The sequence below is a fragment of the Terrapene carolina genome, unplaced genomic scaffold (genome assembly GCF_002925995.2).
Source record: "Terrapene carolina triunguis isolate 2854851 unplaced genomic scaffold, T_m_triunguis-2.0 Scaffold235, whole genome shotgun sequence".
NCBI lineage: Eukaryota > Metazoa > Chordata > Testudines > Emydidae > Terrapene > Terrapene triunguis.
In genome coordinates this window covers 545,292-559,246 of record NW_020664586.1, presented here as the reverse complement: position 1 = coordinate 559,246, position 13,955 = coordinate 545,292, and the positions used below count along the sequence as shown (strand labels likewise).

Below are 13,955 nucleotides of genomic sequence, written 5' to 3'. Positions count from 1 at the left end.
CTCCGTTTGAACCTTTGGTGACCTGCTCACTCCTGTACTTATCCTGGAAGACAGCCTTCCTCGTAGCCATCACATCAGCACGGCGCGTCTCGGAACTCAGGGTGCTGACGTCCGAGCCCCCTTACACGGTGTTCCATAAGGACAAGGTGCAGCTTCGCCCCCATCCTGCCTTTCTTCCCAAGGTAGTTTCACCTTTCCACGTGAACCAGGATATATTCCTACCGGTCTTCCATCCGAAACCACACGCTACTCGTCAAGACCAGCGTTTACACTCTTTGGACGTACGCAGGGCCCTGGCTTTCTATATTGACCGTACAAAGCCATTTAGGAAGACGACGCAACTCTTCGTTGCGGTGGCCGACCGGATGAAAGGCTCACCGGTCTCTTCACAGTGCCTGTCCTCTTGGATCACGTCCTGTATTCGTGCTTGCTACGACCTGACCGGTGTACCGACGCCACGCCTCACCGCTCATTCCACGAGGGCCCAGGCCTCCTCGACTGCCTTCCTGGCTCAAGTCCCGATCCAAGACATTTGTAGAGCTGCAGTGTGGTCATCGGTCCACACATTCGCTACTCACTATGCGCTGGTGCAACAATCCAGAGACGATGCTGCTTTCGGATCAGCGGTTCTGCACACAGCAATGTCTCACTCCGACCCCGCCACCTAGGTGGGGCTTGGGAGTCACCTAACTGGAATGGATATGAGCAAGCACTCGAAGAAAAGACGGTTACTCACCGTTGTAACTGTTGTTCTTCGAGATGTGTTGCTCATATCCATTCCAAACCCGCCCCCCTTCCCCACTGTCGGAGTAGCCGGCAAGAAGGAACTGAGGGGGCGCTGGGTCGGCTGGGGTATATATCCAGCGCCATGAAGGCGCCACTCCAGGGGGCTCCACAGCCGACCCACCGGGGGTTGCTAGGGTAAAAATCTTCCGACGATCGTGCACGCGGCGCGCGCACACCTAACTGGAATGGATATGAGCAACACATCTCGAAGAACAACAGTTACAACGGTGAGTAACCGTCTTTTCTTGTGCACTGTCTGGCAATAGAATAGACATTCACATTAACTCAGAACTAGCACTTTTAAAGAAATATGTTCCCAAAATGGCCTCACACAGTATTCTGAGCCCAGTGTTATTCCTGTGGAGTTCTGTGCAGAATGAGTTTTTCTGTGTCCTAATTTCTCTACTTCCTGCAAGTTGGCAGGAAAATGGTGGCCTCCATGGAATAAGCTTAGTGCCCACAGTTATGAGAGGTATCTAAATATTTGTGTGTAGCGTTTGGCTTATTTATCTACCTAGACTAAGTCTGGGAGGAGAATAGCAGTGTTTTTTCATTAACTCACAGCATTTGAGGATACAGTACCTGTGAAAGACATTACACACAGCTGTGGTGTGGGAATAGCAGTGAAAGCTGATGGACCATTGTGATCAGGATTTGGAAAATGTACCCAAAGCCTCATATGTACCCAAAATTCTCACCAAGCCAAAATACAGCAGTGCTCCAACCAGTACCCCTTTTCCTTGGTCTGTGTTTGGCAAGGAAAGCTACTGCTGCTTTGGCCCAAAGACCCCAGCCTTCTTTTGGCTGACCTTTATGCTCCCATCCCACCAGCAAAGAGCCGTGATGAACGAGGCTGTCTCTCTGCAGACTCAGGAAGACTTGGCTTCAGTACACATTTGGTCCCGTTGGAAAGATTTCTTCAGCTTTCAGAGCTAGACGCAAAGGCGCCAACTTCCCCTCTGCCCGGTGGGTGCTCGCCTCTTCCTGCCCCGCCCCCGCCTCACCCCCATTCCACCCCTTCACCAAAGTCCCTGCCCCACCCTGCCTTTTCCCACCCCCTTCCTGCCCCTGCCCTGCCTCTTCTCCGCCTCCTCCCCTGAGCACGCTGCATCCCTGCTCCTCCCCCTCACTCCCAGAAAGTCCTAAGCGCAACCAAACAGCTGTTAGGCGGGTGGGGGGGAAGGAAGTTCTGGGAGAGAGGGAGGAGTAGGGAGCGGTGCGCTCGGCGGGGGGAGGGAGAAGGAGGCCAGGAGGGGGGAGCTTGGCTGCCAGTGGGCGGGGAGCAAATGCAACAAGCAACCCCTTGTTGTGATTTACATCCTTGCTGCTGCTTGGTTAAACCTGAGCAGAGCTTGTTCAGCCAGGCTGCTGCTGTCCTTAACAGGGATGTAGAACCCAGACAGTTTGTTAGAGATGGTTTCAGGGCCAACCTGTAAGAGTCAACTCAGCCCTTGTGGAGTAAAACATCCATTTTGAGCTGCTGATTCCTTTTATATTTGACCACTTCCTCTGTCAGTCACATATTTGCGTGAAGCTGATGCTGCTAGCACGCTGTGTGCAGAATGTTAGGCATAGGAGGTAGTGATTTAGAGTTTATGATTGGGTTTCACATAAGCAGCAAGGGGTTCCAGTAACTGCCTGTTTCCCAGTCTGGGACATGTCATTTAAGCTGGGATGGTAATTTTTCTTTCTAGATTGTTCCCAGTGGTCAGATTTTTCTGTTGCTGGTAATGGATGTGCTGGAATCCAGCAGTGTGAAATGAGTAAAGTATGGTTTGACCAGGGAAGTGATTGTGAAAATGGCACCTTGTTACTGCATATATCTGCTTAGTTTGATGCTAGGTGTGTACTCGTCAGCACTACAGAGCCAACGCAGCTGTGGAAGAGCACATTGAAATCCAGTACGGGAAGCAAATGAAGCAGGCAGAGCACAGCTTGGCTTGCAGGATCCAGGCTGAGCTTGCAATGATTGGAGAACAACAAATCAGGGTTTAACTTGTAAACTCAGCCAGTTCACTGTGGTCAGTTTGGGGTGGGGGAATTCTTGAGCTCCCAGCTGCTGCTGCATTTCAAGAGTGAGTATCCATGGAACCTAACTCTTGTGGCACTGGACTCAGATGTGATTCCACTCTGCTGATCTTTGAAGCCAGAGGAATGAAACAACCCAGAAGAATGCAGAGCTCAGGCCGGTGGGTATTAGTGCACCTGACCCTGGGGGAGCTGCCATCCACATGGATTCCTGGTAGTTTGTGTGTGGCGTAAGACCAAGATTGTCAAGCTAAGCTGTTCTGACCATTCTAGGAAAGAGATGTCTGCCAGGGTCCTCTTGTGGAGCCCCAGAGGGCTGTTTTTCCCAGACACAAAAGCTTCTCCCTTGAGCCACTGCTCTGGCCATTTCACAGGAGTTCTGGTAGCAGGCTACATGTAATACTTTTAGCCAGCATGTGTGGGGTAACTAGGAATTCCGGCACCTCCAGGCTTCAGTATAGAACTAATCCCAACTGCAGTCACGCCTCCTCTTCTTCAGAGCAGAGAATTCAGATCCAGTCTCCTGGGGGTGCTGCACATCGAGCTCAGTGACTTGAATCTGCTGACAGCTATCAGTTACTGCGACCCACTTACGTGAATTCTGCACCTGGGCAAATGGTTTGAATGCAGGGCTGGAGCTAGCCTGTCACCCTCTGGGTCTTGCAGGAACAGCCATGTAGTCAGTAGCAAGGGAAGAGGCTCTTGGGGCAGCTCTGGCCTTAGCCCTGCTCTGCACGGGGGGTAGGTCGACCTAGCTTACGGAACTCAAGGCTGTGACAAACTTAAAGCTACCACGCTAGCTTATTGATAGGGCTGTGGGAACCACTCCCAATGCAATGTATTGATTGTACTGAGTACTGCAGCAAGGCAAATTAGTGGAAACTAGTCTGGTTCAGACCCCGTGTGGACAGGGCCTCGGGCTGACTCAAGCCATTCCACAGCAGTGAGCGTGCATTTACGAGGTAGCCTGTCAGCAGTTCTGCTCTCCAGCTTGTCATACTGCTGCAGAGCACAGGGCTCTTTGTGTATCTGTCAAATGAGATGTGGGTTGAGGGAGCGGGCTCGCGTGCACAGCCTGGTTCTTCCAGTTATGGTTCCTATATGTATTCCAAACATGGGTGTGCATGCGCGCCATGCGCCAGACCTGAATAGTTTTGCAGTAGTGTCCATTGACCCGCTTGTGCGTCATCTGCGTGTCTGTGTCCAAGGCTATAGGAGGCCGTGCAGGTCAGCACCGCTCCAGTTCCTCTTACCGTTGCATGGCCAGAGTTGGAACCCCTGTTCCTTGGTGCTCTTAGCTCTGCTAATCCCTGGAAGGAGCATAAGGTGAAACACTGCTGTGAGCCACAGGTACCACCTACTGCCACAGTTCCCGGTCCACCACCGTCAACGCCACTGGGCCCCTCCGGACTGTCATGCCTGCTTTCCCGCATGCTAACTCACCTGATACAGTTGATGCCCATGGCAAAGCTGATGCTCCCATACACCAGTTCACCACCTCACTCCAGTCCTCTGGACACCTCGCTGCTTTCCACTACGGCGGATGAATCTCTCCTACTCCTCCCAGAGTGGCGCACCTCTTTCACCCACGCACCACCAGTGCCGACGGTTCTGCCTCTGCCAGATCTGTCCTCTGAGTCTAAGTAGTTTTCCAAGCCAGACCCCTCCTTGACACCTGCACTCTCTCGCAGTCCATATCCCTGGCAACACTCAACCTATCCACCCGCGTATGACCCTGAGCCATAGTTCCATTCCCCCTGGAGCCCGCTGATGCCCAGTCACCCCTACACTTGGCCCTACTGGCCTCCCTGTGACTCTGCCAGGATCATGGGGTGCTGCCGCTCCCATCTTACCAGGTGCCCCCTGCCTGCACCGAGCGCCCTCTGGATATGAGGAGTCAGAAGAAGACATCTCTCCTGGGCAACACAGTGTGGGGAGGAGGTGGGCAGCCCTCAGTGGTGAAAGAACAGGTTAAGGACTATTTAGAAAAGCTGGACATGCACAAGTCCATGGGTCCAGATCTAATGTATCCAAGGGTGCTGAGGGAATTGGCTGATGTGATAGCAGAGCCATTGGCCATTATCTTTGAAAACTCGTGACGATTGGGGGAGGTCCTGGACAATTGGAAAAAAGGCAGATATAGTGCCCATCTTTAAAAAAGGAGAACCGGGGAACTAGTGTCTCACCTCAGTCGCTGGAAAAATCATGGAGCAGGTCCTCAAGGAAACCATTTTGAAGCACTTGGAGGAGAGGAAGGTGATCAGTCAGCATGGATTCACTAAGGGCAAATCATGCCTGACCAACCTGATTCCCTTCCATGATGAGATAACGGCTCTGGATATTGGGAAAGCAGTGGATGTGATATATCTTGATTTTAGCAAAGCTTTTGATAGTCTCCCACAGTACTCTTGCCAGCAAGTTAAAAAAGTATGGATTGGATGAATGGACTATAAAGAGGAAAGAAAGCTGGCTAGATTGTCGGGCTCAAAGGGTAGTGATAAATGGTTCCATGTCTAGTTGGCAGCCGGTATCAAGCGGAATGCCCCAGGGGTCTGTCCTGGGGTTGGTTTTGTTCAACATCTTTATTAATGATCTGGATGATGGGATGGATTACACCCTCAGCAAGATTGCAGATGACACTAAACTGGGGCGGGGGGGGAGAGGTAGATGCACTGGAGGGTAGGGATAGGGTCCACAGTGATCTAGACAAATTGGAGGATTGGGCCAAAAGAAATCTGATGAGGTTCAGCAAGGACAAGTGCAGAGTCCTGCACTTAAGATGGAAGAATTCTATGCACTGCTACAGGCTGGGGACCGATGGGCTAAGCAGCAGTTCTGCAGAAAAGGACCTGGGGATTACAGTGGATGAGAAGCTGGATATGAGTCAGCAGTGTGCCATTGTTGCCAAGAAGGCTAACAGCATATTGGGCTGCATTAGTTTGGGCATTGCCAGCAGATCGAGGGAAGTGATTATTCCCCTCTATTCAGCACTGGTGAGGCCACACCTGGAGTATTGTGTCCAGTTTTGGTCCCCCCACTACAGAAGGGATATGGATAAATTAGAGAGTGTCCAGCGGAGGGCAACAAAAATGATCAGGGGGCTGGGGCACATGACGTACGAGGAGAGGCTGAGGGAACTGGACTTATTTAGCCTGCAGAAGAGAAGAGTGAGGGGGGATTTGATAGCAGGCTTCAACTACCTGAAGGGGGGTTCCAAAGAGGATGGAGCTAGGCTGTTCAGTGGTGGCAGATGACAGAACAGGAAGCAATGGTCTCAAGTTGCAGTGGGGGAAGTCTAGGTTGGATATTAGGAAATACTATTACACTATGAGGGTGGCAAAGCACTGGAATGGGTTACCTAGGGAGGTGGTGGAATTTCCATCCTTAGGCCTGGTCTACACTAGGACTTTAATTCGGATTTAGCTGCCTTAATCCGAATTAACCCTTCACCCGTCCACACTACAGAGCCAGTTAATTCGAATTAAAGGGCCCTTTAAATCGATTTCTGTACTCCACCTCGACGAACGGAGTAGAGCCTAAATCGATTTTGTTAATTCGAATTAGGGTTAGTGTGGACGCACACCACCGAATTACTGTGTTTAAGTTAATGGGGTAGTGTGGCCGCACACCACCGAATTAATGTGGTTTAAAACCGAATTAAGGTGCTTAGTGTGGCCGCGCACAATCGAATTTATACAACCTGTTTCCCAAATTCGAATTATCTAAATTCGGATTAATCCTGTAGTGTAGACATACCCTTAGAGGTTTTTAAGGCCCGGCTTGTCAAAGCCCTGACTAGGATGACTTAGTTAGTGTTGGTCCTGCTTTGAGCAGGGGATTGGACTAGATGATCTCCTGAAATCCCTTCCAACCCTAATCTTCTATGATTCTATGATCATCGTGCAGCCAGCACTGTGAGTAACACCAGTCCCAGCCTTGTCATCCCAGACGAGGCATTAATTCCACCTTCCCTCTCCCCTCTGGATGACCATAAGCAGTACCACAACCTACTTCGGCATGTAGCAGAGGCTCTCAACCTCATGGTGGAAGAAGTCCAGGACCCGCAAAACCAGCTCCTGGATATCTTCCAACCCCCCCCCCCCCCCCCCCCCCCCAAACTGCCCTCCCTATCCACACGGCCATCCTACAACTGGCATAGTTGGTCTGACACACGCTGGCCTCTTGTGCCCCTACTCTGAAGCATACTGAGCAGCCGTACTTTGTCCCATCCCAGGGTATGAACTTCCTGCTTACACACACCTGCCCCTCAACTCCTTTGTGGTGCACGCAGCGACTGAACGGGCTCAACAGCTACACCTTAAGGCCACACAACACCCCTGCACAGGGTGGCAAAGAAGCTGGACCTTTTAGGGCAAAAGGTTTATTCCTCTGTGGGACTTCAGTTCCGTATTGCCAGTTACGAGGCTTTAAGCTTATTGACTCTCAGACCTTTCTCTGGGCGGACAAACAGCAGAATCTCCAGGCGCTGCTGGATGAGGGCAAACTGGTCACCAAGGTGATCCTCCAGGCAACGGTTGGTGCTACTGACAGTGTCCCGCTGCCTAGCTACCAGTGTCATACTCTGCAAAGACTCCTGGCTTCAATCCTCCAGATTTCCTAAGGAGGTCCGGACCACTCTTAAGGACCTTCCCTTTGACAATCAGAAACTCTTCAGTGACAAGATGGACGGATCCTCCCACTACCTTGAGGATTCCCACGCCACACTGTGGTTGCTTGGTATCTACACCCTGGCCCTGACCTGCAGGCAGCAACGGTCATCCTTCACCCCTGTGCCCTACCAGCCCTATTTTCAATGACCGCAGGAGCAGTCTTGCCAATGTCCATGCACTCAACGACCCTATTACCCCACCACTACCACTTCTGCTCCCTCGACTCTTCTGCAGCGTCACTCCAAATGGCCGCTTGACTCTTCCATTGAGACCCGCCAACCTCCTCCCATGCTGACCCTGATCATCCTTGAGGGCTGTCTCACTCTGTTCGCCCACACTTGGGGCAAGATCACCACCGCTTGCTGGGCGCTGGACATCATTCACCAGGGTACTCAATAGAGTTCCTCTTCTTCCTCCCTCATCACCCACTCCATGGTGACGTGGAGATCCCTCTCATTGCGATCTTCTCTGAGAGGAAGCGGATGCCTTCCTCTGGAAGGGCACCATAAAGTGTGTTTCCCCCATTACCGAGGCCAAGGATTCTATTCCCCTTATTTTGTTGTTCCAAAAAAGGGGGATGGCTGCCACCCCATTCTGGACCTTCGCTTGCTCAACAAGTTCATATGCAAATTCCGGTTCTGGATGGTCACGCTCACCGTCATTATTTCATCCCTCCTCCAGGGCTCCTGGTTCGTGGCTCAATATTAAAGATGCATATTTCCACATCAACATCCACACGGCTCATCGGAAATTTCTCCATTTTACAGTGGGACACTCCCATTATCAGTTCTGGGTCCTCCCCTTCGGTATCACCACCGCTCCCTGTGTGTTCACAAAAGTTTTCACCATTGTTGCAGCCCACATGCGACCCTTCAGCCACTCGGTATTTCCCTACCTGGATGATTGGTTCCTCATTGCAACGTCATGCACCTGCCTCCTTTCCACTATCTAGACCCTTTGTGATCTACTCACCAGCCTGGGTATCTGTATCAACAAGGAAAAGTCAGTCCTCATCCCTACCCAAGAGATCACCTTTATTGGGTTGTACCTGGACTCTATCGTAGGCTGCACTTTCCTCCTGATGGACCGCTTTGCCACCCTCATCTTTCATGACACCGCTACGCCACAGTCCACACATGCCTATCTGCCAATGCCTTTGCCTCCATGGCCACATTGTGGCCTGCACCTCTGTAATGCCCCAGGCACACCTCTATATGCAGTGCTTTCAACTTTGGCTCCAGTCAATCTGCAGACCTCAGACAGATCGTTTGGACAAGCCGGTCCTGCTTACCCGATTTGTCCTGGCTTCCTTCACGTGGTGGTCCGATCTGTCCAACATCTTGGTCTGCATTCCAGTCACCCTTCCCGCTCCCTGCTCCACTTTCACCACAAACACCTCCCTCACGGGGTGGGATGTCCATCTGGATGGTCACACAGCCCAGGACCTCTGCACACCACAAAAGACAAGGATGCACATCAACTTCCTGGATCTCCAAGTTGCCTGCTTTGTCTGTCAGGCGCTCCTCCCCCTCATAAGATCACGGGACTTTCAGTTGCTGTCAGACATGTCGGCAGTTGTGTATATCAACAAGCAAGGTGGCACCAGGTTACCCTTTCTGTGCAGAGGCTGTCCACCTCTGAAACTGGTGCATCAAGCACGGGGTCACACTGCATACCATGCACCTTCCAGGCACCAGCAACTCCTTGGCAGACACGTTCAGCTGGTCCTTCTATGCAAATCACGAGTGGAAGCTCCATGATCCCACACTTCTCTCCGTCTTCCACCGGTGGAGGACCCCGGCTTGGGACCCCTTCGCAACCGCCGATAACCACACACTCCTCCTCTTCTGCTCCAGAGGGGCCCTCGGGACGAGCTCACGGGGCGACACTCTTCTCCTGCCATGGACCGTTGAAGTCTGCTACGCCTTCCCGCCCATTCCCCTCCTCCCACAAATCCTCCACAAGGTGCAACAGGATCAAGCGACCGTCATCCTGATAACCCCCTTTTGGCCTCACCAATGTTGGTTCACTGATCTCCTCCAGCCTCTCCGCTCTCCTCTGATCTGCCTTCCCACCCACCTGGATCTCTTCACCCAGGCACAGCGACGCCTGCAGCACCCCAACCCAGGCCTGCTCCACCTTACAGCTTGGTGTTTGGATGGGGCTCATATGTAGACAGAACGTGCTCCACCCTGGTGTGCGGCGTCCTCGTGCACAGCAGGAGGACATCTATCAGCGCCTGCTATCAAGCAAAGTGGATACATTTCATCGCCTGTGCACACCACCACCATTATCCACTGGAGAGTCTCTACCCCCATCCACCTGGACTACCTTCTCCATCCTAAGTGTCGTACCTCGCCCACTCATCCATATGGGTCTACCGGGTCACTCAGTGCCTCTCCCCCTCTTCCCCCCCCCCCTCCCCATGGACAGTTCCTCCACCTTCACTCACCCAACCACCGTTCGCATCCTTCGAGGCTTGCTCAATGCCTTTCCACCAGTACGGAACCCCTACCCCCACTTAGGACCTAAATATAATCCTCTGCCCTCACTAAACTGCCCTTTGAAGATCTTCTTGATGGCCATCACCTCGGTGCAGCGCATTAGCGAGCTGGTGGTTCTGATGGCTGAACCTCACCCCCCCCCATACATCTTCCAGAAAGTTTCCCTGCGCCTGCACCACAAGTTTCTCCCCAACATGATCTCCCGGTTCCACCTCAACCAAAGCATCCACCTTCCAGTCTTCTACCCAAAACCGCACACCACCTCCAGAACGAAAACAATGCATTCTCTCAACGTCCGCCAGGCACTAGCCTCCTGTCTCCAACACACTCGTGCCTTCCAGGCTTCGCCCAGGCTCTTCGTCACCATTGCTGAATGTTGCAGGGGCCAGGCCCTCTCCTCACAACACATCTCTAAATGGATCTCCCATTGCATTGTGGACTGCTATGCTCTCTCACATTCCTCCGCCTCCTGGAGTCATGGCTCACTCCACGCAGCCACGTTGGCCTACCTCGCGGACGTACCTTAGAACATTTGCAAGGCAGCCACATCGACCTCTGTCCACACCTTTACCGCTCACTACGCCACCACTGTGGATGCGTCTGTCGGGTGAGCTGTCCTGCCGCCTGTAACTTCATGCAAGTCCACGCGCCCACCTCCATGCTGAGCACTGCTCACTACTCACCCACATCTGGACTCCATGTAGGGACCATCACTCAAAGAAGTTCTTTGAGATGTGTGGTCCCTATTTGGTTCCAATACCTGTCCTCCATCCCCTCTGCTGCGGACTCCATTGCTTGCAAGTAAGAGAGAACTGGAGCGGCGTCAACTGCATGGCCTTTTATAGCCTCAGACACAGGCATGCAGGCGGCTCGTGCAGATCAACGACACTACTAGAAAATAGCTCTGGCACATGGCGCGCATGCACACCCATGTCTGGAATCCAAATAGGGACTACACATCTCGAACAACTTCCAGTTACAGTAAGTAACTTTTTCTTCCCGGGTCTGTCAGGAGGGCTGATGTGTCAAATGGCACAGCTGGAGTGGATTCATTGATAACTTATAGGCTGTGCTCAGATCTGGCAGCCACAAAGACCTGCAGCTTGTCTCGGAATGGGGGTTGGACTTGCTCCTCCCTGGATCAAGAAAGGGATGCTGGAGCCTCTGTCAGCTGCTGAGCCCCGAAGAAAGCCTCATCCCTTAGCAGTGTCTTGCAGGGCTAAGCAGCTTCCACTTGAGCCATTGTGTCCTGATTCTTGACCCTCTAGCCCAGCATAGAGCACTGCCCAGTCCGGCATCAGGGGATGGGGGGGCCTGCATCTTCTTGTGCCACCTTGCGGTAAAGACTCCCAAGGGCTTCCTGAGGGAAGAAGCTGCAGCACAACACAAGTGCAGTGGAGAAACTTGTTGGATAGACACAATTCATGGGAGGAGCAGCCATGATATGGGGAGCTGCATTGCAGATCTCTGGCTATCACTCTGGGCCTACACAAGCTGTGAGCACTGAGGGGAAAGGGGAAGGAACAAAGGGAGGGAATGAACTAGGAAGGAAGAGGAGAGCAAAAGATGGGAGTTGGGGCACCAAAGAGGAGAGAAGGGACCACAAAGGTGGGGGGAGAAAGAACAAGCAGCTAAATAAGAGACATTGAAGGCAGGTCAGTGTGAACAAGGAATGGACAGCACCTGATCCTGGCACAGTGCTGGGAAGGAGCGGTGGTGCCCACCCTATGTGGGGAGGGGGGCAGGACAGTGTACGGGGAGGAGTGGAGTGGGGACTGGGGGGGTACGATAGGGAGGGGAGCGTCCTGCATGTGTAGGGAGGGCGCTGGGGGGCCCAGTGCATGCTTATTGCCCCCACACCAGATTTGGCTGTGCATTGCTAGCCAAGAGGGTCTGTTCTGCACACATGCCTAACACTGAAAGCTTGAGTTGGGGACAGGTCTGGTTGAGGGGACTCATGGGCCTTCGGAGCAGAATCATCTGTCCTGCCCCAGACTGTGAAGGTGGCAGCTTCCTGCTCACACTGGTGTACATCTCTTCAGGGACTTGTTCTGTGTAATTAGCATTTAAATTCATTGATGTCCTAGCTTGACTGCAGCTTTCCTGGAAAGGTCACCTAGTTCCATTGTAGCTTCTGTCACTGAATCAGTTCCTTCTGCTCACACCCTGGGGTGTTCCTCACTGAATCACTGAGTGCTCAGGCTTCAGCAGTTGGTGGCTGAGGGTGGAGAGGAGGAAGGGTCCTTGTTTCCATTGAGTGGTTGTACTCCAGTGTGAGCACGGGCTGCTAAAGGCACTTTTTCTCCACTGGGAATGGGCCTCTTGCATTTGCACAGCAGAGCTGAAAGGGAGGGAGGGCGGTGGCATTAGGCAAGTGGGCTTTTCTGTTATTCTTCAGTGCTCTTAAACGGGCATCTTTCATGTGCTGACCTGGCCTCTTCTTTCTCTCTCAGGTTCGGGAGACTCCCAGGATGAAGCTGCTGTGAGGAGCTTGAGGAGCCAGCACACAGGCTTTCAGGGCTCCCTTTCTGAGTGGAATACAGTATTGGAGTCTGCAGGAAAAATGACTGTGGGATTTGTACTGCTTCCCCCTCTGCTGGGGAGGACTTTGCTTACGCTGCTGGTGGTGGCTACCTTTGTTCAATGCCATTGGCCCAGTGAACCTTCCGAAGTTGTACAGGACTGGGAAAACCAGTTAGAGGCCTCCATGCATTCTGTGCTGTCAGATCTCCGTGAGACGGTCCCAGCAGTGGTGGGGATTCCAGACAGCTCTGCTGTGGTGGGACGCTCCTTCAGAGTCACCATCCCCACAGATTTAATTGCTTCCAATGGAGAAATGGTGCAGGTGAGAAATGCATCAGCCTGCCTCATATCTCACAATTCCCTTCCTTGCAGTCATGCCCTTGGGAGGGACTGGGCCTGTCTCCGCACCAGTGTGACACATGGGTTTGGACGGATAGGTCATAAGTGGTCATGATTCAGACGGGAGAAAGGGGGAGGCTGTTGGATTTGGTGATAGCTGGGAGGAAGAAACGTCCATTTCCCTCTTCTGGAAATTCACTGTGTAGCGCCCCTTCTCCACCCGGTTACCTTATTTAATGCCAATCTGCTTACAGGTGTTGATGGACAGGTCTGGGTTCTTCTGGATCCCGCAACTCACTCAGCAGGCTGTATCTTCTTTATTTTTTCCTATGAATTTATTTGGCGGTGCCTCCACCCCCCTCGCTCCTTCCTGGCAGGGTCACCAGGGCAGCTTGGAAGGAAAATTCTAATTACAGGGTAATCCCCACTTACTTGCCAGATAGTTGGAGACTTCCAAGAAATAACACAAACACATACAATATATTCAACACAATAATTATATTAAACAGGAGACAAATATAACATAGGGTAAAACACTATTGTTAGGGTCACCGGTGCCCACACTGATAATACCCGTGACTTTCCCCAGTCCTGTGACCTGATGTAGCAAATATAAGATTAGTGTCCCGTTGATACGCATACTTTGTTGGGGCCCTTGATGATCTATGACCACAAAATTCTTCTCTGCAGTGGTTTAGCAGTGTGGCTGACTGGGTTCAGTACAGCCCAAAGGACTCACAAGTAGGAGGAGGTGGTAAGTCCCTCCACAGATTTAATATGCATCAGGTTATAAAATCCCCAAATCCTTACTCCCTGGCTTGAGGACACAGTTCAGGGAGTAGGGGGTCCCCAAGACCAGTTCCCTGACTGACTGACTAAAAGATGGTGCACTCACAAACTCCATGAATGATCCTCAGATTCAGAGATGACTCTAGATTCCTCAGTCACTGCAGAGAGGCTGATCTCTGCTGGCAGGGATCCTCTTCAGACAGGAGTCAGGCTGCTTCTGGTCCCAGAATTTCCCCTCACCACAAAGGGTTGCAGGGCTCAAGGTGCAGATTACACAACTATACTAAAATCTAAACTGTAGTTTCCTAGCCCAGCA

General features: G+C 52.2%; 1 protein-coding gene across 4 annotated transcripts in view; it reads left to right on the top strand.

The window, feature by feature from the left end:
- Positions 1 to 13,955, top strand: part of DAG1 (dystroglycan 1) — a 146,674-nt gene that overhangs the window by 89,434 nt on the left and 43,285 nt on the right. For all 4 annotated transcript variants that reach the window (XM_026657049.2, XM_026657050.2, XM_026657047.2 and 1 more), the window contains one exon: positions 12,442 to 12,833. In XM_026657049.2, the coding sequence (XP_026512834.1) occupies positions 12,552 to 12,833 (282 nt within the window). In that variant the 5' untranslated portion in view covers positions 12,442 to 12,551. The remainder of the gene's footprint in view (positions 1 to 12,441; positions 12,834 to 13,955) is intronic.